Source organism: Sturnira hondurensis, unplaced genomic scaffold (genome assembly GCF_014824575.4).
Source record: "Sturnira hondurensis isolate 20B ecotype Veracruz unplaced genomic scaffold, ASM1482457v3 Scaffold0007401, whole genome shotgun sequence".
NCBI lineage: Eukaryota > Metazoa > Chordata > Mammalia > Chiroptera > Phyllostomidae > Sturnira > Sturnira hondurensis.
Genome location: NW_028080032.1, coordinates 6,938,994 through 6,960,062, shown reverse-complemented (window position 1 = coordinate 6,960,062; position 21,069 = coordinate 6,938,994). Strand labels below are relative to the sequence as shown.

Below are 21,069 nucleotides of genomic sequence, written 5' to 3'. Positions count from 1 at the left end.
GAAGTGAAAATTTGTGCGTATGATTACAGTTTGGGTCCAAGACTAATCATGTGAATTTTAAAAGTCAACAGCCTCCCCTCTGGAGTCCTTTGGTCCGACTACAAGTCCCAAAGGACAGCAGCCATTGGTTAAAGAGACAATTAAGTTGAAACCAGAAAGGTGAACGAACCCCCACTATCCTGTCGTGGGCCTTTAGTACTTGAGAAATTTTAGAAAACAAAGGAAAAAAAGGAAGTTCTTTATAGACTGTAAGCTAAAGAGGGACAGTTTGCACAGTTTGGACAAAATAGAAGTACTCTTACCAATAAATATGTCTCAAAATGACAAATAAAGTTCTCCCTATTTGACGGCTCCGGATCCGGGCGAGAGGTGATGGGCACAGGCACAACGAGCTATGTACAGAGTGTAAACAGTAAGGCCCTTGGGGGACGTAAGGAGGAGCAGGGCCAGGTGATGCGGGGGGTGCGCATGGAGTTCCCGTAGGGGAGGTGCGTCCACCGGTAAATAGAACAGGCCTGTAAAATGGTCGTCCAATCTGCCACCAAAGCTGTGGATGGCGGGGACAGGTCCTCAAGGTTCCTCCAGCCGGCAGCAAGGAGGACCGGTGTTCATCGAGAAGCCCTGGCCCCAATGACTTCTCCCTAGGGAGGCGGTGGGGCAGCCAAGCAGGGCCTCTGTGCCCCTTTCTCCGCAAGAGGAGGGACAGACCTGCCTGGCCATGCTTGCGGCTGTCCACCCAGGGTTCCAGGCATGGACGGGGCAGTGTTTGTCAAAGAGATTGGGAGCAAATGGCTCTATGGGCTCCGCAACCCCTCCCTCCGAAAGGAGGAGCTGGGGCAACCGTGTCCGCGTGGGGGCCCATAAAATTCTACCCTTCCAGGGTACCACCCCCGCCTCAGTTTCGAGTCCCTGGTCCGTATGGGCCACTTGAACAGAGCCAGCCTCCCTCTCCACGCCCTCGTCCTCACCCTGCCTTTTCCGCCTCCCCAGCACACCCTCACCCCCGGCCTAACTGGGGAGTCGGTCCTTAGATATCCGTCTCCCGGAGGTTGCTGTCCTCTGCCAGTTCACAGGCCTGACAGGTGGCGCCCTCCGCGGCAACCTGGGGGACGCCAAGGCACACAGCCTCCACCTCCGAGCGCAGGGCGCACGCGGCCTCTGTGCGTTGCGCGCTCCCGGAGCGGATCTTGTGCGACAGGCTGGACACCTTGGCACGCAGCTGGGTGGTAGGTCTCCGGAACGGCCCAGGCAACCTCCACTCTCGAAAAGCGCGGGGCGGCTTTCCGCAGCCAGCGGCGGCAGCCTGCACCTCAGGCATGCCTGGGGCGCCGGAGGCTGAGAGCTCGGTGAGAGCCAGGGGCGCGCCGGGGAGCGCGGCACCCTGGCCAAGGGCGCAGTCGGGGCGTGGCCCGCTGGTGGAGGCCCGCCAGTGGTGACTGTAGACGCGCCAGAGGGGTCGTCGGCGCCGGCGTCGCCGGCACTGGCAGCGCAGGAGGCGGACGAAGGCGCGCTTGAACTCGCGGCTCGAGCAAGGGTAGATGAACGGGTTTACGCAGCTGTTGAAGTAGCCGAGCCAGAAGATGACCTTGAAGACGCCTTCCGAGGGCTTCAGCTGCGGGAACAGGGAACCTGCAGGGAATGGAGACCCAGGTGGGTTAGAGAGATGCCCCGGGAGGACGGAGGCTCAGGCAGCCCCTGGACACCAAGGGGCCGCCCTCCCCGCCCTCCCGGGGCCCTAGCTAAGTGATCACCTGGGGGCTATCAAGGTATCTCTCCCCAAACGGTTCCTGATATAATTCGAGGGGGTCCTTGAACTTGGATGAGGAAAAAGGGTCATCTTCAGTTTTACTCACAACCACCTGAAACTGAGTATTGCCCTTAATGGGGAGGGTAGGCAAAAAACTGAAGTAGAATTAGGTAAAACTATATGAAATTACAGTTTTTGTAGCTCAAAACTGGTGCAACACTGGCCGGTTCCTGAGGCTCAATCTAATATTCGCTGGTCCTGTGTATATTTTTCTATCACATTCGGCTGTGGCAGTTGTTTTGAAATGTTGGCTGTGCTCCTCACCATTTGGAGAGGATGGCCATTGGAACGCACCGCTAGACCTTATTTCATGCCTTAACATAGAAGCACATTGATGACTACATCACAAATTTCATTTAAAAACACGTTGGTAGGAGGTTCCATAAAATCAGTTTTACTTGCAGTCCTTTGAATTTTATTTAGTGCATCTGAAAGCGTGGCCCTGAGAAGGGCTCTTAAATAGTCCCTAGCCCCAAAGGGGTGAGAACCCGCGATCCATGCCGAGCGAGGCTCTGCCCCATGCCAGGCACTGCGCTGAGCTCACGTCAAACATCGCCCTGCTCCCTGCCAGTAAGGTGGGTCCGCTGTCATGGGTACGCAGGTGGGGTGATGGTGGTGCTCAGCCTGTGGGGTGGCGACCTCCCAGGGGTCTCAGCGATCAGGAGCCAACCAGGATAGGTAGGCAGAGGGTGTAGGAGTGGAAAGGCCCGATGGGCAGGAGAGGAACAAGGCTGGGGCCTGGGAGCGTCACATAGGATATGTTCAGAAAACTTCATCGGGACAAAAGGGCTCTGGGAAGTTTAGCTTTTATTTTGTGGTCAGAGCCCTGGATATTTTTAAGCAGGTGAGAAATGGGACCTAGAATGAAACCTCAGTAAACAATGCCCATGGCTGTGGGAATTCAGGACAGCAGGGCTGTCCCAGGGGGAGTGGTCGTGAAAGGCTCCCGGGGTGGCTTGAGGGAGCAGTGCCAGGCAGGAGGGGGTGAGGTGGGGGCACTGGGGTCTGAGCGGTGCCAGGAAGACCTTCCTGTAAACCTCCCCCCTGGCATCTCCAGCACGGACCCGAAGGAGTTGTGTCTCCAACAAGTACCTGACAAAACGCAAAGGCACGATCCAGGAAGCGAAGGCCACTCTCTCGGCCTCACTGGTCAGCAGCAGCAGCAGCGAGGTAGAGGGCAGGTGGCAGGAATGTCCCATTCCGGGCAGGAGCTGCTGGTGCCCAAGAGGCTGAGCAGACCAGGGATAGGGGTCCTTGATGAATCATGGGACCTGCTCTCTCTTTCCCTTCCCCCCCAAAAGACAGCAGGCTCCCTAACTGAGGGGGCAGAGATACCATGCCCCCCTCTTGAACCTGGGGTCCTTGCGTATCACCCACCTCTCACCATACAGAGAATCCAGGTGCTAAGAGACACCTGGGGGAAGAGAAAGGTCCCGCAGCATTGCGTGGCATGGGCCTTTCACACCATGGTCATGGAACCCCAAGCAAGTTATTTGGTTAGCTAAGTCTCATCTTCATTTTCTGTGAAGTACAGACAATAATAGTTCTCTGGCAGGGATTTTGTGAAGATTCATGAATTTCAGGGTCTAGAACTTAAGTTCTTGATAAATACTCCCCTTCTCCCTATTTCTGTGGCTTTTGAGACAGGAGACCTCCGGCCAGGAAGGGACCCATTTACCAGCTCTGGAGAGTGGCCAGAAACAGAAGCCTGGACCCGATAGATTTGGGGGAGGCTGGGACATCAGTCAGGGTGTGTTGAGGAGATGATATCCCCTGGGAGAGGAGTGGGGTAGTTGTCCCTGGACTGTGGGGCCCACCAGGATTCACCCCAGCCTCCAGGAAAGCAGCTCTCCGAATAGCATCCCTTGGAGGTTGCAAAGTAAGACAGAGTGCTGAAAATAACTCTCTGACTCAGGCCACAAGTTTTTTATATTTAGCCCAGGATGACAAATCAGTGGACTATGCTTTCAGCGACAAAGCCTGACACCGGCCAAAGGGCACTGATATCAGTGTGGTTTTGATCTGGATTGGTGGGTGACATGGCACACCGTATGAGCTGGGGCTTGTTGTAACCATTAATACTGTCATTTATTCTCAACCAACCTGTGTGGAAGCCTGCTGTGGGATTCAAACAGTCTCTCAGCCCCCCAATTTTCCTACTGTGTCCTACTGTGTCCTGCTGATGTTCTGTCTTACTCTGGGCTCCCCCAGAAGCAGACCCTGAGACAAGGATTCAAGTTGCATTAACCATGCAAGTTGTTAATTTGGGAGGTAAATGAGACACCAGTAGTGGAGTGGGGAAAAGATGGGGAAGAGAAGAAAGCCAATAAAAGGTGTTATGGAATTCCTGGGAACTCTGGGAGATAGTGGAGAATGGGAACCTTGGATATAGTCCCCTGCCCCCTCCCACCAACGGGGTGAGGGATGTGGTGTATCTATACACCCATTCCTGTAAGTCATTGGTTAATTTTCGACACCTCCTACCTGCTGCATATGTGGACAAGGAAGATTTTGGTGGATAGAGACAAAGGCAGGTGCTTGGGCGGGAGTTAGCCCACTAGTGAGTGCACTGAAGGTCTGAGGGAGGTGGGCGAGGCACCAACAGCATCTGCACAACTTTATTTGCTCTCTGCCCACAATGCATAGACGTCTTGCCTGGAAAATACAGACATTTGTGCTTTGGGCTCCAGTTTCTACAAGCAGTAGTTCCCAAGGGACATTTCCTGTTCTCTTCATAGTTCACAGTTCTGAGTCTCACAACTACGTCTGCTTAGAGTGTTACATGCAGTTTCCCCCATGCCTCCCTGCCTCCCCTTTTTCTCAGTGTATAGCCTCTCGCAAGGATCTCTGGGCCAGAGAGGGCTGTGGGCAGGCACTTCCCTTCCCTTTGCATGTCACAGATGAGACGAGGAACTGTCCTGAGACCCCTGAGGATGGGCACTTGGCTCACAGGCATCGTCCCTGCAATGCTGCCCTGCTGTGGGGGCATCAGTGAACAAGCTCCTTCTTGGCCACTTTCAGCTTTTTCCTCCCCCAGCCACTCTGAGTTATGGCTCTTGGGTCGACCAGCTGTCCCACCTATCTTGCCTCTGCATCCCTCTCCAGCTGCCCACCACACAGTTTTGCCAGGACCTGTAGCTCAGATACAGAAAAGCCTCAATGGGAATCTGTGGGCTCTCTCTCCCAGTACCTGGCCGTCCCCTTTTCTGCCCTGAGTTGGCTCCCACTTTGCCCATAGTTTTTTTCTGAAAGCATGAGGCCCAGCTATACTAAGTAATCTTGGCAGCTGATATTGGAACCAGAGGCTCTCGTAGGATGCCCTCCCTTACCTTCCTACCTCTCCATCCTGGGGCCCAGCATCACCTCCTTGCTCTCCTTTCTCTTGTGGTTCCTGCTTCTCTCTGCCATCTCACTTTTGTCCTTATGGGCATCAGATAAGTGGCCACACTGACGTCTCACTGTCCTCTGGCCACAGCAGGCTCCTTAGTCATGCCCTTTGCACGTGATCATTCTGGATGCCTTTCCACTTTCTTCACCTGGTAGTGCCAGCTTCATGGCACTTCCTCCTGGAAGCCTTCCTCACTCCATCCCTTCCCGAGTGAGCAAAGTTAGTTGTACACCGCCCCCCACCACTGCCCTGGCATATCTATCCACTTCTAAGTTTCCCATCTACCTTAGCCATAAATGGTAAGCTCTCACAGCATGTTCGTCACGTCATAGGTGCTGCACACATTCTGACCCCTCTCTTTCTATTGCATCCTGCATCCCACCACTGCCAACTCCTACCGGTCCCAGAATTCCCCCATTGTGCACCATCCCCTATTATCACCCTGGTTCCAGCTACCATCTGCCCCAGCTTCCCTATTCCTGCATGGGCTCCTAGAAAAGCCCTGTGGCTGCCCCTTCACCTTCTCCAGGACACTTGACCTCACTTCCTGATTCATGAAGAAAACAGAAGCCAAAGAAGTTGGAGACTCACTCAGACCTTCCTCCCCAGTAAGAAAGGAGCCTCTCTGCTCCCCCCACTCCCCATAAAGCCCACGCCCTACTTGTGCTGTGGTGCTCCCGAGCCATCAGTCACCTGTGAGCTCGCCTCTGTCACAGCTGTGCCCCCAGTCTCTCCACCCTTGCCACCCACGCCCGCTGTCTCCCCTTCCCTACTGCTTTGCCCCGCAGCTCCAACCCGCACAGGTCCCCCACCTGAAGACACTTCTCTTGTACTTCTGGACACTTGTCACCTCACTGCGGCTTCCAGGGTGCCACTCTCTTGGATTTCTGACTCCTTGTCAATTTCTTTTGCTGCCTATTCCTCATGTCCCCACTGCTGGATGTAGGGGTGCCCTTATAAAGAGTAGTTTTGTGAAGGCAGTAAGTTCTCTTTGACTTCCCATTTAAAATTGCAATGTTCCCCCCTCCCCTATGCTCCACATTACTCTCAACTGGCTCTACTGTTTTTGACAGCACTCATCACCTTCCCCTAAACTATTTGAGTTATTCTTCACCGTGGCCATCATTTTCTCCCCACATTCCATGGGACAGGTCTTGCGTCTGTTTTCTTAGCATTGTCCTCCTATCACCTGGAAGACCTCATGAGCACACTGTGCATACAGTAGGTGCTCAACACTTGCTGAATGAGTCCGTCTCTGCCCTACATGTCCAACTTGTCACCATGTCCAGTGCATTCAGCTTTGTCTTCAGTTAGGGTCCATCTCTTCACATCATTCCTGAGTCTGACATGTCATTTGGTTTGCAAGGCTATGATAGCCCCCAGTGGTCCCCTGTCCTCTCCACTTTGCACGCAGATGCTGGATGCTTTTTCTAAAATAAAAAAAGTTGTGAGGTTTTTCTCTTTTCCCCTCGGAAAACTGTGAGTGGCTTCTGGTGGCTCTGAGGAATAAGCCCAAACTTTCTTGTGTTGCATCCAAGGCTTTTTAGGACCCAGTGCTGTCTTCATCTTAACTCTCTCCAAATTAGGCCACATGAAGCCGCAAGCAGGTCTTCTCACAGGACTGGGCCCCTTCGTCCTTTCTGCTTGGTCCCTACTGCTCCCATGGTGCTTTCTGGTCCCTCCCACCTACCCCTCCATCCAGCCTTGGGTCAGGCATCCTCCTTGACCAAACCTGGGTTAGGCTAGGTCATGAATGCTTCTACTTTAATTAATAAAGTATATGATTGCTCTATCGATTCCACTAGATTTTAGCTTTCTAGAAGGCAGGAATGGGAATAATTATTCCTTTCATGCCAGTCTGACCCAGAGCAGTGGCTGTAAAATTTTTGTTGCATGAATGAAGAAGTGGTGTTTGGTTAGGTGGCCTCTAAAGTGAGGAGGAAGGAAATGGGAGCTAATGCTTTTCTGAGTGTTCAGTACCTACTGGGCTCCATGCTGGGTCCTGTAAGTACTTCTCATTTCATTTTCATGGCACTGCCATCCCATTGTGCAGAAAGATTCAGTTATTTCCAGAGGGCAAGGGGCAGAGTCAAGTTCTGAACTGGAGTCAGTCTAGCCCTAAAGCCCTTGGCCTTCCTGTATCATCATGTAAAGACAGAAATAGAACTCCCCCTGGTCTTCCAGAGATCTTGGTGGCCAGACCACACACACTTGCTTTTTTTCTCTGGTAGCTGCCCCAGCCCTAGCTCTGGGCTTTCTCATGCTGGCCAGGCCATGATGGCTCTTCCCTCACCATAGCGGGTGTCTTCTCCAGCTTCAGACTCAGGTCTGGAACTACCTTCTCCAGGAGTGTTTCTGTGATTAACCCCACTCCCCTGGGCATCTGGGGAGGTGATAGTAGTTTCTGGACTGTATATTCTTTGAGCTCATCTTACTTCTGCTTCCATCAGGCTAGGGGGCATTTGTTGGCCTTTTGTATGACCTCAAGGGTGCCTTGTGGGGCCTGCCACATCGGGTTTGGCCACTGAGTATGCATGTCCATCCAGAGCACTCACAAGGGCTGGGCTGTTGCCTGCTTGTAGGAGGCACTTCTCAAGAGAGAGCATCAAACAGACCCCCACCTCCTAAGAGGAACACCAAGCTTCTCAGCTATGTCCTTCCCCTCCTTCAAGCCTTTGCTCAAAAGTCACCTCTAAGGTTCAAAGTAGATGCTGCTGGTGCCCCATCAAGGTGCCCCCAGCCCCTAGCTGCTGTGAATGGTGTCTGTTAAGGCTCACAGTATCCTCTTTTCTGGAGAACTGCCCTCAGCCAATGGGAGCTGCTTCAACCAGGAGATGGCACCTCCCCACCAAGGGGCAGTTCACAACCAGGGACAGGCTGATGTGGGATAGAGAGGCCAGCTTCCTTGCCTCCAGGTGGTACAATTCTGTGCTGCTGATCTTGCTCCAGGGCTCCAGTGGGACCAGGCTGAGGCCAGGGTTTGAGACCCTATCCTGGGTTAGCTCTCTCCTGCCCTAGCCCACTGCCTTCCCTTCCTCACAGGTGCCTCCTCAGAGCTTCCTGCCCTCAGTCCATCACTTGCATAAGAACCTCTGTTCTTATGTAGGCGCTGCCTCTAGGCATGGGACCCAAGACACTCAAGGCTATGTTTTCAAGCCATTTTGCTTGCTTCCCAACCTACAATGGTGGGATTACGCCTTCATCACTGTACCAATTCTTTCGCCTACTGTTGGAAAACACAGGGCACGAGTGTGCACACTTGTGCCCACTTCTCTCTACTCAACAGGCATGTTGGAGCAGGGCAGTGGCTGCATTTACCTGCCATTGAGGAGAGGTAGTAAGGATGCAGGAAAAAGATAGTTGCTTCACTCTGCTCCTTGACCTTATTCTCTCATGTGATTCTCCATCAAGCTTGCTCCTACCTGCCTTCCCCTACTCCCTATATTGGAATGCCTTTGTCAGGAGTCTAACCTAATATGCGGGTGGGCAGACATTGTTGGTCAGAAGTGGCAGGAATGGTCATGGTGGGCCTGCTCTCTGGCATGTCGGCTGGGACAGTTTGGCTACACATTGTTGGGGAAATTGAGGCAGCAGCCTGTGAGGTTGGTGGGGTGAGTATTTGCAGCCTGGATTATCACAGTCTAGTCTTCTCTCCCAAGAAACAGGAATGGTCAGGCCCAGAGGGTGATGCTGAGATAGCAGTTAAGGCTCATGGTTACCAAGGTGGCCAGGCCTCACTGAGGATTGACCACTCTGATGCTGAGGGGTGGACTGTGTGGTTAACAGCACTGTTTTGGCCTCACCAGAAGGGAACTTGTTCTTTCTTGGCAGAAAGTCAGAATTCACAGCCAGTCTTACTCAAAACTTGCAGCAAACTGTGAAATGTCAGGCTGCACCAGCCTTCCCCCTTCCCTACTCCCTCCGTCATTAGTTGGGGGTGAGGGGCTGGTCCTAGAGCCACGGAAGCTGACTGGTGAAGCCCAAGGTAGGAAGATGAGGCACAGCCCTGTCCTTCTTCCTATTCATTGTTGTCGCTTCTTAACTCATTATTTCCTGATCTGTGGCCTTGGAGTGGTCAAACCCCAAGTTCTTAGCGCCCAAGGCTGACCTCTGCCAAATGGCTCCTATGCTCAGCTGAACTGGACCCTGATCAGAGCATGGGCCTCTCAGCCCTGGGGCTGCACGGACCAGTGGCTCACGGGTCTGAGCAGATCAGTGCTTATGCCAGTGGAGAGGAGGTCCCCAAGCAGTGGTCACTCTCTCTGGAAGTCCCAGCACTCAGCTGCCAGGCATTGTCCATGAGGCCTCAATACCAGCTCTCAGGGGCCCAGGAACCCTGTTGGGCTGGGCTACCACCCAGCAAAAGGAGGGCAGACAAGTCCTCTAGCATTTGCAGCAGAACTTTTGGGTGGGGCATATAGCTGGAAGCAGGATGAGGCAGGGCTCAGGTGGGGTCAAGCAGAGACTTTCTCTTGAGGGATGGGCTCAAGGGCTCTGGGGGTCTTTTGGGGTCTGTGAGAGGATGAGGTCAGACAGAAAGTGACTTTCTCCTATGGCGATGCTCAGAACCCCATTGTGGCCAGGGTCTGGGGCATAAGGGAGCAGGAAACTGAGCCCGGTGTGTGAGTGTAGGGGCTGAAGGATTTGATGAGGTTTAAAGTTTAAAATATGGCTGCCAACTGACCTGAACCCTGGCCTCAGCCTGACCTCTGACCCTGGCAGGAAGTAAAAAGGACTCTGGAGCCAGAGGGCTTTTGTTCCAGTCCCAGCTCTGGCATTTAGGATTAAGAGTAATATAAAAATAGACCCTGGCTGGGTATCTCAGTTGGTTAGAGCACTGTTCTGATGTGCCAACGTTGTAGGTTTGATTCCTGGTGAGGGCACATACGAGAATCAACCAATGAATAAATAAGTGGGACAACAAAAAACAATGGACGTTTCTCTCTAAAAAAATCAATAAATTTTAAAAAGACTAATATCAAAATACTTTTAAAAGAAGTAAGTAGCACAGGATATTCTTTGCAAATACGTAAAAAGGAGGAAAGATCATAGTGAGAAAACGGGGAGGGGTTAAGGGTGAAGGAGCCACAGAATTGAGGGCGAATCATTTTTTATGGGAAGCGTGGGACTCATCTACATGCTGTGTGTGTGGGCAGAGGAGAGGTTGAAAGAGGGAGGGCTGAACAAGTAATAGTTAGAGACCCCTTAGGGCAGAAAGGGATTGAAAGAGATTCAGAGCCAAAACGGAACATGTAGGACCTCTGGGGACACCCTGGAGGAGGAAGTCTCCCCACGGAGAGTGTGATTTTTCTTTAGCAAGCGCTTAGCCAGACACTGCTTTGCACTGGCTCACAAGATCTGATTGTGAAATTTTTAGGAACTTCACAATCCAGCTCATGTCTCTTTGGTAGCTTGAAATTGATCGCAGTGGGAATATTTTCACCATGGAAATGGGCAGGTGCTACAAATTAGCCCCCTCTCCAGAGCCAATTTTTAAGTATTTATTAGCACACCAGTGTGTCCCACATGGGAGAATGGTCAGATTCGAGGATTAGGGCTCACAGAAGTGGGTGGAGGTGAGGGAATTTAAGAGGGCAAGAGGAGATGAAATGATGGATGGTGGCAGTAGCTGGGAAGGAAGGCCTAACTAACCAGAGGGCAAGGTAAGAGCAGGGAGTTGAAGGTTTGGTCAAGGTTGAGGTTGATCAGCTTTTCCTGTCCAGACTCTGTGTCAAGTAACCAAACAGGTACTGGTACGTTCTTTTTAGAATTTTAGTGAACAAATGTACCAAGGATGGGAGAATTCAGACAGCATCACTCTAAGTCCCAGCATTATACAGAGAGCCGTGGCTGCTATACCAGCAGGTGAAAGGTTGATGGGACCCTTTATAATGGATGGATCAGGCTGGTGGCCCCTAAACCCTTGACCAATCTTAATATTACCAAAAAGGGGGGCTTGCCCAAAACACTTAACCTGATTCCGATCAAACCAGTTTATAGGAAGTACAGGAAAAGGAGGGGCACATGAAATGGCACTATGGGGCTGTAACCCCCAGACTGTGAGCTAAGGAGAATCTTATCAATTAGAGAGACCTAGGATGCAAATCAACCATATACAATGGACATACCTTTTTTGGATCCTGATTCAAACAAATGAAAAATCTGAGGCAATAGGCAACATTTGCACACTAGGTAGATACTTAACAATTATTTTTTTTTCTGTGTGTTTTTTCTATGGTTATTTTAAAAAGTATTTCTTTTCTGAAATACATATTGAAGAATTCGTGGGTGAACTGATAGGATGTCTGGATAAGTCTTCAAAATAGTCTGCGGTGGTGGGAAAGTGGGTCAGGGTCAAGGTGAACTGAGAGTGGCCTTGGGTTGTTAGCTGTTGTAGTTGGGTCACAGGTCCCTGGGAATTATCATACTGCTCTGTCTCCTTCGTATGTGTTTGAAACTGTCCATGATTTAAAAAATGGGAAAAAAAACCCCTAACCCTACATCACTTCTTATTCATAGTAACCACTCAGTAAATGTTGGCTGTTTTGTTTAAAAAAAATTTTTTTTTAGGTTACATAAATGAGGGGTCATCCCCAATGTATCACTAGTAAGGATAGTTGGCTTTACATAGAGGGCTGTTACCCTAAGGGAAATGAGCCAGTCACAGAGGGACTGCTTGGTTCTGCTTATATGAGGTATCTAAGATACAGGCATACCTCGGAGACCTTGCGGGTTTGGTTCCAGAACACTGCAATAAAGCGAGATGTGATCTTTTTGCTGGTGGAGGGTCTTGCCTTCAATTTGTAAAAGACACAACATCTGTGAAGCACAAAGGCGAAGCACAATAAAATGAGGTATGCCTGCAGTCAAATCATAGCATCTAAGAGGGGCTGGAGGGAGGGGGAAGAGGGGCATTGCTAAATAGCAAGCATAAAATTTCACTTAAACAAGGAAGTTCTAGAGATCTGCTGTACAACATTGTGCCTAATTAATGATACTGTGTTGGACACTTCACAATTTGTTAAGAGAGATGTCGTGTCCTGTTCTTTTCAGAGTAAAATAAAATAATAAAACATAAAGAGGGCTGTGCTTTGTCATCCAGATTCTTGTCACTGCAGGATGTGTAGAGGCCCTGGGTCCTGCCACTTCCTCCCTCTATGCACATTGACCCAGCACCTACTGCGTGCCAGATGCCACCAAGGCACAGAGAGGAGACATAATGCCAGCCCTTTCTTCAAGCTTCTGGGACAAGGGACAGAAGAGAGTAGACATTACTGAGGACCGGAAGCACCCATGTCTCTCCCTGTGTCTGTAGATCCCTACACAAGACCCCTGCATGACCGCAGGGAACCTGTGGAGATGGGGCCTTTGGCACTCAGCCACCAGTCTGCGCATGCGCATGCCGAGTCTACCCTCCACAGCTGGCCGCCAAAGTGTGCTTCCCAGCAGGGACACCAGCTCGTCAGCGTGGCTCCTCCTGTCTGCGCCCACTTTCCTTCTCTTCACTAAGGCATAGATTTATGAAGTGCATACATCTTAGGAGTATGGCTTGACGACTTTACATATGCATACACCGATGTAGCTACTGCTCAGATCAAGAGAGAATATTCCTGACCCTTTGGAAGGTTTCTCTGCACTCCTTCCGATTAATACTACCCGCCTGTCTCTCTCTCTTACATATGTAACCACCATCCTGATTTTTTATCACCAGTGATTAGCTTTATCTGCTTTTGAATGTCACATACACAGAATCATATCATGTGTCAGCTTTTAATTTCAGATCTGGTTTATTTTGCCCAGCAGAGTGTCCATAGTGTCCATAGTGTCCACAGTGTCCCCTACCTCTTGCCCACACCACAGTGAGCTGGAGCAGGACTGGGTGCCTGAGAAAAATCACAGGACATGGTGGAAAGGTCCCTTCTTACAAGAAACCTTTAGCCCAATGTCCAGAAGAGCCCAAACTTGCAGAGTGTGTATGGGGACAGGCAGCAGTCTGGGGGCTTTGGAGGAGCCCTCAAAAGGGAGTCGTGGTGGGGGTGGGGATGCAGGAAGTGCACCTGATGAAAGCTTCTGCCCTGACACACAGGGCATGGGCAGGGCTGCCAAGCGCCCTTCCTCCCAGGACTGGGGCCATGTACTCTGTCGTCCAGAATGGAACACTTCTGAGGGTGAAAGGGGGCACTACCAGTAGCCATGTGGGTCCACATGCATAACCAAGAGTGTCCTGGGCAAACTGGGATGTGCAGGCATTCTGCACAGAGCAGACAGCCCTGCTGAGCATCAGCACGGACCACCAGGCAGGTGGGTGCCCTCTCGTGGGGGTGAGTGGTATTTCTCACGTCCCTATACAGCCCCCCCCCCCCAGGTGTCCTGGAAAGGCAGGGGCTGCCCTCCTTGGGCTTGCTGCCCGAAATCGCAGGGTCCAACACGTGATGTCTCAAGTTCATCGAGCTGACCCTCTGCCTGCCTGCCACATGCCCTTCAGTTGTTCCTTGTGGGGAAAGGAGACGGCTGGAGGTGTGGGGGATGACCCCTAGCCCCTCTTCAGGCCCCTCAGGGTTTTAGGTGGCTGGTGTCTGTGTCCCAATCTCTCTTGGCCATTGACCTGGACCCCCAGAGTCTCCATGGTTCAGGACACCCCATCAGTACCTCTCTCTGCTGCGGCTCTGGCCTGACACACATTTCAGGTTTATAGATGGCAGCCAACCGTTCCCTGTACCAAGGTCCCTCTGGGACCCCGGGTTCCCTTCTGAAGGCCCTCGGTGACCTTGGGGCAGTTGGGGCCACTCACTGATATGTCACTACTGCCACTGTGCCTGCAGCTTCCACTTGGCTTTGGGTCTGGAGGTGTGGGCAAGGAGCATCCTGGGTCTGTTTGACACGCCCTGGGTTGTGGCCCTACTGGGTGCCTTTGTTCCCACGGCCCTTGCTGGCCAACCACTACTCTTTCTTAACCCCTTCATCTCTGCTGTAGGGACCCGCGCCTGGGGGCTGAAAGGCATCCGTCCTGGCTCCCTGCTTCTCTGCCTCCTCCTGATTTCCTCAAAGTGGGAGCTCCCCCCGGTCCTGTCCCCAGATCCTCTCTTTTCTTTGCTCCCCCCTCCTCTTTCTGGGAGACTGTGTGCACATTCCTGCTTCTGCAACCACTCCCATTCTGCCCCTTACCTAAGTTCCCAACGCCCTCCACCCCCACCACATACGGGCACCTCCTGCCAAAATGCCACCTTGGATGCCACATGCCCCCACCCTCACAAAGAAAGTTGCTGTTCAGAATGTTCCCTGTTCCTTCAATGGCGCCTTCCTCCTCTCAGGCCTGGGAGCAGTGCTGGGGGTGTCAGATCTTCCTGGCCCCCAGTCCTCCTGCGTAGCCCTCAGGCCTCTCTCTCCCCTAACTCAGGCTCTGGCCAGTTCTCTCTGTTGCTCCGCCCTCTGAGCCACATCATGGTAATTGGAATACTCAGTGTCCCTGCTTGGCCTCTGTCCTGTCTGTTTGCTGTTGCCAGAATCCACTCTGCTCAGCTCCACCGGCAGCCACGGGCTCTGCTCTGGGACTCAGGGAGGTGCCCTGGGAGGCTGGGTCCTGCATGGACCAGTAGGAAGGAGGAGACAGGGACACCCGCCCCACCCCCCTGGGGTCCCCAGGCCAGGTGTGAGGAAGAGCCAGAGAAAGAGCAGTGTGTACCAGCCAGGGGCAAAAGCCATGGAAATTTAGAAATGACTTGCTGGAAGAGGGGACACGTGATCTAGGCCTGAGAAAACAGTAGCCTTTTGCAGTGCTGATTGTGACAGTGAGGAATTAGAGACAGGGAACACTCGGCGGGAGACGGCATCAACACCCGGCGGAGCCTCTCAGACAGCACCGTGCTGCCGCTTGAGTGAGCAGCATGGGTGCGGGCAAAGCTCAGCGACACAACGTGGGTGAAAAAGGCAGACGAAGATGGATGCACAGGGAGTGGTGCGATCTACATACACCCTAGAGACACACAAAACAATACATTATTATGACGATGGGTACTGGTATTTGTGGGAAGAGCACAAACGTGTGGGAGTGCTGAATACCAGGTTTACCTTTGGGGAGGGAGGGAGCATAAAAGGACAGGAGAAGGGAGCCTAGTGGCGGCTGTGCTCTGTTTCTTTGGAAAGAGAGAGAAAGGACGTGAGGCAGATAGGGCACAATGTGAGCATCTGTTCAATATGGGTGATTGCAGGTACAAGGGCATTTGCTGTATTGTTTTCTTATTGTCTCTGCGTTATTCTGTAACTGAAAATTGTAAAAGAAGTTGAAAGACCATAAAGGGAGGTAGCATTCTACACACAGGTTGTTTATTTCCTACAGGGGGTTGGTGTGAACCGAGAGGTGGTGGCGGGGTGGGGGGGGTATAAGGGGACCTGGACGAAAGGGCACGGCTGGGAGAGGCGAGAGCAGGAGCTGGCTGGCAGGGAAAGGAGCCTGGGGGGTGGGTGGGTGGGTGGTTCTAACTACTGGGTGGTGGTGGGTTTCTAAAGCGGGCCACACCAACTTTCTCCTGCCCCTATTTACCCCTCTCACCCCCTTCCCTCCCTCCCTCTACCCCTACAACAGTTTCTGGCTGGGTGATTTTCAAGTCAGCGGTTTATTCATTTCTTATCTCGTGTTGAGCATATGCTAGAAAAGCAACGGCCCACATGGCACTTGCCACGTGCCACAGTTATAGTCACACATGATATCTCACTGAAATCTTGTAACACCCCGGTAAGTCACCATTATAACCATCACCACCATCCCTACTTTGTAGATGGGGAAAGAGAGGCACAGAGAAGTTCAGGGGTTTGCTGGAAGTTACACAGCTAGTAAGAAGTGGAGCTGGGATTTGAACCCAAGCACCAGAGCCTGTGGTCCTTGCTGCTGGTGCTTGGATTTGGTGACAACAGAGCCAGCATAACCCTGCTCTTGCAGAGCTCCTGGGCCAGTGAGAGGAGTCAGACACCAAACCAAGCAACACACAGATGTGATTACTGAAGAGGGGACATTTATGCCAAGACCTTAAAGATGGGGAGTTAGCCAAGAGGATTTGGGGACAGCAGGCCAGACAGAGGGAAGATCAAATGCAAGGGCATGACGGATGTGGGCAAAGAGGGGGACCGCTCATCCAGGTTTGTCCCCACTGTCCTGGTTCATGCCTGTGGCTCAAGCACAAATGTTCCTAGTGTTTCATTTTGGTTTGGACAATAATAAGTTTGAAGGTCACCCTCTCACAGGCCATGGTAGAGAGTCTGTTTCCCCCCCACCGCCCAGGGCAGTGGGGAAAGCATTGAGGGTTTTTCGTAGGTAGTGACACTAATTAATAATTTATAAAGGTCACTCTGTGTGGAGAGGGCCCGCAAGGGAACAGGAGGGAGGCCATTGTCCCTTTGCCCACTCGGCTGCAGAGTGTGGAAGCAGCAGGACCGGGGAAGGCAGGGGAGGCCCCAGCGTGGGCCTGGAGGCTGCAGCCATGGGTAAAATGACTCAGGGCAAATTCGTCCGCAGAAATGCCCTTCTTTTCTCCCCTGTGCTGACCCAGCCTTGAGGCTTTCAGGAAGGCCCTCAGCTGTGAGAGGAAGCCCCTGAGAACAGCTGCCCACCTCCCAGCACTGCAGGGACCCTTGTGTGTGTGTATGGTATGGGGGAGGGGGGGCATAGGAGAGTTTTCCAGAAGAGCTGAAGGACTCAGCAAATTTAGGAAACGACAACAGAACAACATTAACCTTCGATTGGATAATTTGCCTCTTTCCCTTTCCTTCTTACCCACACACAATTCTAAGAGGAGCCTGTAGCAGTTAGAAGCCCAGGGCATTCACAGACACCGGCTGGGGAGGGTCTCGGCGTGGGGCCAGCTTCCAAACTGAATGAGTGCTGGGAGAAAGCAGGTGGCTTCTGGTGCCTGCTGATGTACATGTTGACTGGCCAGGGCTTGCTGCCCGTGAATGACTGCAGGTCCACCCTCTCTGTGAGCCCACCTCTGGGAGTTGGCAGATGTCTGGGAGCGTGTGTGTGTGTTAATATGTGGATGAGCACATACACTATGGACCACATACTATGGGCAAGCGCCTGCACAGGTTTCCACGACCCTTTTATATTTAGCAGGGTCCAGAGTGTAAAACGAGCCCAGGCTTGTAATGGGCAATGAAGAGGGGGAAGGACAGAAAAGTTAGAAACCTGTAAAACAAATCCTATAAGCACGAGGAGCCTCTTGTTTGTCCTCCACAAAGCGGAGCCACGCATCTAAGAGACCAGGAAGGTTATAAGTCCACCTTCCACGTTCAGGTGGAGAGCCACTGCCCCTACCCCCGGCCCCGGGAAGCACTATCCAAGCCTGGTGCCTAGATGGCACGGCCCGGCCCAGGGAGGAAGGGAAGGGGCTGGTGGGAGAGGCGTCACTCACCAAGTGGAAGGACGAAGAAGAACGGGAACCAGCAGAGCACGAAGACGCCCACGACGATGGCCAGCGTCTTGGCCGCCTTCTTCTCGCGGGAGAACTTGAGCAGGCGCACCGACAGCGAGCTGCGAAAGGTGTGGCCCTTGGCGCCGCGCATCCCCCGGCGCGCCCCGTCGGTACCTGAGGTGGCGCCGCGACAGTGGATGCGCAGCACCACATCCGAGGCCTTGCCCCGCTCGCGCTTGACGCCGGCCTCGAGGCTGCGCGTGGTGCTGCGCGCTACGATGTACACGCGGCAGTACATGACTATGATAACGGCCATCGGCAGGTAGAAGGAGCACACGGAGGAGAAGACGGCGTAGCCCACCTCCTCGGTGATGCTGCAGAAGCGCTCATCAGGGGGCACCGGCTCTTTCCAGCCCAGCAGTGGCCCCACGGACACCACGAGAGCTACGGCCCAGAGCACCGCCAGGATGGCGGCTGCCTTGCGCTCGGTCATGATGGCCGGGTACTTGAGCGAGTGGCGCACGCCCACGTACCGGTCCACTGAGATGGTGCAGAGGCTGAGGATGGAGGCGGTGCAGCACAGCACGTCCACGGCGGCCCACACGTCGCAGAAGGCCCGGCCGAAGGCCCAGAAGCCCAGAACCTCCATCGTGGCTGAGAAGGGCAGCACCGTGGTGCTCAGCAGCAGGTCGGCCACGGCCAGGTTCACAATGAAATAGTTGGTGACCGTCTGCAGGTGGCGGTTGCAGGCCACCGAGAGGATGACAAGCAGGTTGCCGACCACGGCCAGGAGGATGAAGGCGGCCAGGAAGACGCCCACACCCACTCCCTGCGCGCTCACCACCAGACCCCCGACGGCTGCCGTGCCGTTCACCTCGCCGCCCGCGCCCGCGGCCCCCGGCTCCCCGGCGGAGCTCCGGTTGTCCTCGCCACTGCCCGCGCCTACCACGCCGCCGCCGCCGGCAGCCCCGGGCACGCTGCCCACCGCCGGGCCCTCCGAGGCGGCGGGGCCTCCCGCACCGCCCCCGCCGCCGCCTGCGCTGGAACCCGGGGCGCTGCTGTCCGGGCGGGGTCCCTCAAAACTGACGCTCAGTAGATCGCGGAAAGTCATCTCAAGGCGCGGACGTCGGGGGCCGGGCCCCGACGCAGGACAAGCGACTGTCAGGGAGTGGGGCGCCGAGCATAGCCGCAGGGCTCTGGTCCAGACGCGTGCGCTTGTACCGTCGGACTCCTGCCCAAGTTCCCTTGACTCCGAGCGCTGCTGGTCGCGAGCGGAGCGAAGCGGCAGGGGCAGCGGCAGGGGCTCTCCGAGGCCGGCGTGGAGTCGGATGAAGAGCCGGGTCGCCCGCGCACTTGGCTTTCGGAGTGTGCCTAGGCGAGTGGGAGACGCGGCGGCTCCCTGCCCTGGCGGTGCGGGCGGCGGCCACTGCGGCGCTCGCGACTGGGCGCTGGGGGCGGGACGGAGGAGGGGCAGCGCCGGAGAGGAGAGGGGGCGGCCTGTGCCGGGGGTAGGTGACGCCACACTCACCAGGGACAGGGGCTTTTGCTCCCGGCAAGCGGGCTTTTGGGGGTCCGGAGAATGTGGGGTGCTGCCGCGCACCCCAGCACCGCGGCAGCTACCTCAACCTCGCCGCGGGTGCCCACGTCCACCCTCTCTGCTTGTGGTCCGCTCTGCGATCCCTCCCGCGCCTCTCCCCGGCCCCGCTCTCTTTGCCCTCAGCTGCGTCCCCCGTCCTCCCGCCCTGTCCTCAGCCTCTCCGTCACTCGCTGGTGCCCTTGGGTGCTTGCAGTGTCGAAGGCGCAATTCCCGGGTCCCCGGGCTTCCGGCTCCGGCCGCCAGAGAGCAGCAAGCGCCCGGGGTCTGCGGACTGCGGACTGGACCGCGCGATGGCGTGGCGAGTCGCCTCCGGGGACTGCCCGGGTGGGTATGTCGCTCCTCCTTCCTCCTCTCAGGCTGCTGGCCAGGGGAGGGTCTTGATGGCCTCTGTCCAGTGCGGTGGCGAGGATAAAGCCCTGGAAGGGGTCAAATGCCTGTCCAGGCCTGGGATGGGCGAAGAAACAAGAGATTGTACGGAGACAGACCTTGGACCCTGATCGCGACACATCGGTTTGCAGAGACTGGCTTCCGCACTGTTACTTGACTCCATATCAGACGATGGAATAAAACTTTCTCGCCACACCAAATAAGTGGCCTCCTTCTGGGGAGCGAGGGTTTAAGTGCCGGAGGATGGGAAAGGACACTTGGCGGGATGGTTGAGGGGGAGGGGTCAGACAGTCTGGCACCAAATCTAGGCTCGACCCCGTATTAGCTGTTTGACTTCTTTGTGCCTCAGTTCCTCATTTGTACTATGAGGGTAAGAGTAGGTAAGAGTGGTGTCTGCTTTACGCGTCAAGGTTAAATGAGTTAATAATATACGTTAAGTCTCCAGAGCAGTGTCTGTGTGTGTTAGCTGAATGGGGCTTGTAGGGCAAGATTTGCACAGGGAGGACGGAGGGCAGAAGGGGTGTGGAGCGGGGGTGAACCGCGGACCCAGGTGCAGGGGAGAGTTTGAGGAGCCTCTTGCTGACTGGGTAGGACTGGGTACGGAGAGACAAAAGAAAATACTGGCCAGGCTGCTGTCCTGTGGGCACCGAGCTGGGCACTCTAGGTGGCAGCGGGAGGAGGCATTGCGGGGAGGATGGCACCGTTGTACCCATGCGGGATGAGGAAGGCTTGTGCCACGCCAGGGAGATCAGAGTCCGTTGGAGAGGCGTCTGGGGGGAAGTGGAGAACTCACAGCTTTGGTACCCACTCGCTGTGGATGACATAGGTGGGATGTCTCTGAATCCTAGATGAGAAAGTGCTTTGGAGGAAAAGCACAAAATGTTGGGAGATGGGTGACCCCCGGGCCTCCCTACCCTCTTCCCAGCCCAGGCAGCCAAAGCTGTTAGAATCGTAGTTTAGAACAAGCTCTGCCAATGCTTTCCACAAGCCCCCCCCACCCCATCTTTTGTCTTTACTTGGGTCCTCGATAATTTACCAGAGAGGAAATAAAAGCAAGATGAGCCCTGGAGACCCTGCTGGCCCTTGGGTTCTTTGTGATCCAGTGGCGTGGCTTCTGTCCAAGATGAAAAACTAAACACCTGTGCTTGTCTCCTCTCCCTCCTGAGGCCCCTTTAGGACGAGAATAAAGAAAAGGAAAGGTTCATCCCACAACTGAGTTAGTGCCTCGTCTGATAAACCTGAATGCCAGCCTCTGAAGAGGAGGTCTGAAGAAATACTACAAGAAGTTGTGCAGGGACTGAGGAGATCTGGGCCTGTTCCTTTCTGGTGAAGATGGTGTTGGTGGCTGTCACTTTCAGAGTCAGAATGCCGTCTGGGAAAGAACATTGGAGAAGGCGTTCCTGATAATCCTGTCTGTGGCGGGGGGGAGCCAGTCGACCCCCAGTTCCCTTTCATACTACCAGCCCGGGCAACCTTTATTATTCAT

General features: G+C 54.1%; 1 protein-coding gene across 1 annotated transcript; it reads right to left on the bottom strand.

The window, feature by feature from the left end:
* Positions 1-223: 223 nt before the first annotated feature.
* Positions 224-19,764, bottom strand: ADRA1D (adrenoceptor alpha 1D). Its single transcript, XM_037051708.1, has 2 exons — positions 17,600-19,764; positions 224-1,629 (listed from the first exon to the last, which is right to left on the bottom strand). The coding sequence occupies exons 1-2, from the start codon at positions 18,708-18,710 to the stop codon at positions 1,028-1,030; spliced, it is 1,713 nt and encodes a 570-aa protein (XP_036907603.1). The 5' UTR covers positions 18,711-19,764; the 3' UTR covers positions 224-1,027.
* Between the last annotated feature and the right edge of the window lie 1,305 nt (positions 19,765-21,069).

Coding starts and splice junctions, on each gene's coding strand:
- ADRA1D (XM_037051708.1), bottom strand. CDS start 18,710: ATGACTTTCCGCGATCTACTGAGCGTCAGTTTTGAGGGACCCCGCCCG. Junction 1,630..17,599: donor CTTCTTCGTCCTTCCACTTG/GTGAGTGACGCC, acceptor CATTCCCTGCAG/GTTCCCTGTTCCCGCAGCTG.